Below are 2,245 nucleotides of genomic sequence, written 5' to 3' on the forward strand. Positions count from 1 at the left end.
TCCCTCGTACTACTATGTCTGTTTCCTCTGGTCATAGCCGACCACGCTCGGGGTGGCCGATGAGCGACAAGCGAGATGCTTGTCCACCTTGCCAACAAATACCGGCTTATGATCTGGGTTTTTCCACTGTTAGAAATGCCACGTGCCCCGTCCTTCCCCCGGTGCCAACCTCACCGCTATGGCTTCTTGTCCCAGCCTCTGGGAAATTTGACCCCACGTGCATAAAGCGATATCTGAATTATTTCTCTCTCACAGTTTCACCGAAAGTACTGTTTGTGGGAGACTTCCGGTTCTGGTCACTCTGTATGGAAGATGCAAAGCCAGGCTTCTGACACCCTCCTTCCAAACTGGGTGTTCAGCCCCATTTGGGAATCTGATTCTGGGTGCTACTCATGGCTCGTGTCCTCCAACTCGGCAGTGCTGGAGGAAGCTTCCTGCCTCCTTCAGAATAAACCTCAAACTCCTCACGCTGCCTTCAAGGTGGCCCACCTGGCCCTACCTCCCTCTCCTGCCCCTCCCCTCTCCCTCTCCCTTCCATCCCCCCGAGCCGTCCTGGACTTTTTCTATTCCTCAAACATCCCCAGCTACTGCCTGCTTCAGGCTTTTTGGGAGTGTGTTCCCTCCCTCTAGAAAATTCTTGTCCGGCTGTGACAAGCACTTCTGTCACCTTTTCTCTCCAGTCCACCCCAGAGACTTGGTTACAATTGTAATGAGCATAATGGATGTTGGAAGTGACTTTCTCATTGGATTGCCTAGCAACGTCATCCAGGCCCTGCTTTGTACGAACAGGGCACAAGCATCCTGCAGCCCTGGTCACCTGAACTTTACAGTTCTAGGTGTAGGTAGAGAGTTTTGAGCCTGTCCACGTACCAGCCACGTTCATGGAGGATTTTTGTGGCCTGACTCCAATGAGAAGTTTTGCTGAATTCTGGCTGCACAGCGCAAGCTGCCAGCTCAACCGCTCGGTACAGCAGAATTCAGCCTGAGACGTGTGGTCTCAGCGAGGCTGATGTTGTCGTCCACCTTTAATTGTTGAAGGCTACTGATACCCACCACAAAGAACCGGCTGTCCTAAAACCAGATGCTTTCGTGTCAGTCAAGACAAGGAGTGATGTTTCACAGAAAAGAAGAGAGGGTGAAAAGAGGCTGAGGTTGCAGTAGGAGACAGCTTAGGACATGCATCCACCTTTGTCTTTCCTAGGGCTGGTTGCTAGGAGGCCCACACTGAACTTTCTTTCAGATTCCACAGAGCAGCATAGAGACCCTGAAGGCCATCATCCAGTACAAGCTGCCAATGAATGTGCACAATAAAGACAACCTGTACTCTGTAAGTGTGAGACGGGGCACAGAGCAAGGGGGAGGGCGGCGTCTCTAAGGGAAGCAAGATGGCCTCTCAAAGGAAGTGGGAGGAGAGCGAAGGGGAGGACGGACCCGGAAGGGACAGTGGGAGATGCGCAAAGAGAGAAGGCTGGGCCTCACAAGGGAAGTGAGCGGGTCTTCGAGAGGCTTTTGGGGGGGGTGGGCGGGACGTTGCTTAAGAGAAAAAGATAATTCCTTGGTTTATGTAGCTACAATCCAAGGTGTAGATTTCAGGCATGGCTGGAACTAGGGGCTCAAATGTGACCCAAGGTACATTTTGCCTTCTTGGTTTCTAGCCTTGCTTTACCCTCCTAGTCCTGAGATAGTCCAGCGGCTCCTAGGGCTACAGCTCCACGCATTCAGGTCCAGCTAAAGATCCAGCTAAAGCCCAGATCTTCACCGTGATTGGACCACCTGAGGTCACGTGCCCAGACCCAATCCAATCATGGCGCAGATGGCGCCCTCTGCCTTAAACCAATCAGGGGTGCCCTCTGGAGTAGGGGGTGGAGTCGGCCCTGTTCCCCTGGTCACCAAGAAGTTCCGGGTGCAAAGTGAAATCTGCGAAGGCAGAGATCAAATATCGAACTCCACTGTTCTACGAGTTTTAGGTATCTTAGCTCATTTACGGCTTAGAACAACCCAAGGAGTTGGGTCCTGATATTCTCGCCTCACGAACGAGGACTCCAAGGCACGGGGAGTTTGAGTGGCCCACCTGGGAGTGGAGGAGCAGGCACTTGTGCGCGGTAGGACGGCGAGTAGCATCCCGGCGGCCATGCCCTCGACGCGGGCAGCAACCTCCCAGTTGAAACAACTGGCGATCTTAAGCCTTGTCGTCTGGCTGAAAAATCATGCTTTAGGAAAAGCTGATGGGATAAGATGGGACGGG

The 2,245-nt window shown here is 53.0% G+C and overlaps 1 protein-coding gene across 1 annotated transcript in view; it reads left to right on the forward strand.

Annotated features, from left to right (window-relative positions):
- Positions 1 to 2,245, forward strand: part of ACSBG2 (acyl-CoA synthetase bubblegum family member 2) — a 21,496-nt gene that overhangs the window by 5,481 nt on the left and 13,770 nt on the right. Inside the window, exon 4 of the mRNA XM_025043186.1 lies at positions 1,241 to 1,327. Coding sequence (XP_024898954.1) covers positions 1,241 to 1,327 — 87 coding nt within the window. The remainder of the gene's footprint in view (positions 1 to 1,240; positions 1,328 to 2,245) is intronic.

The sequence above is a fragment of the Pteropus alecto genome, unplaced genomic scaffold (assembly GCF_000325575.1).
Source record: "Pteropus alecto unplaced genomic scaffold, ASM32557v1 scaffold30, whole genome shotgun sequence".
In the NCBI taxonomy this organism is placed as follows: domain Eukaryota; kingdom Metazoa; phylum Chordata; class Mammalia; order Chiroptera; family Pteropodidae; genus Pteropus; species Pteropus alecto.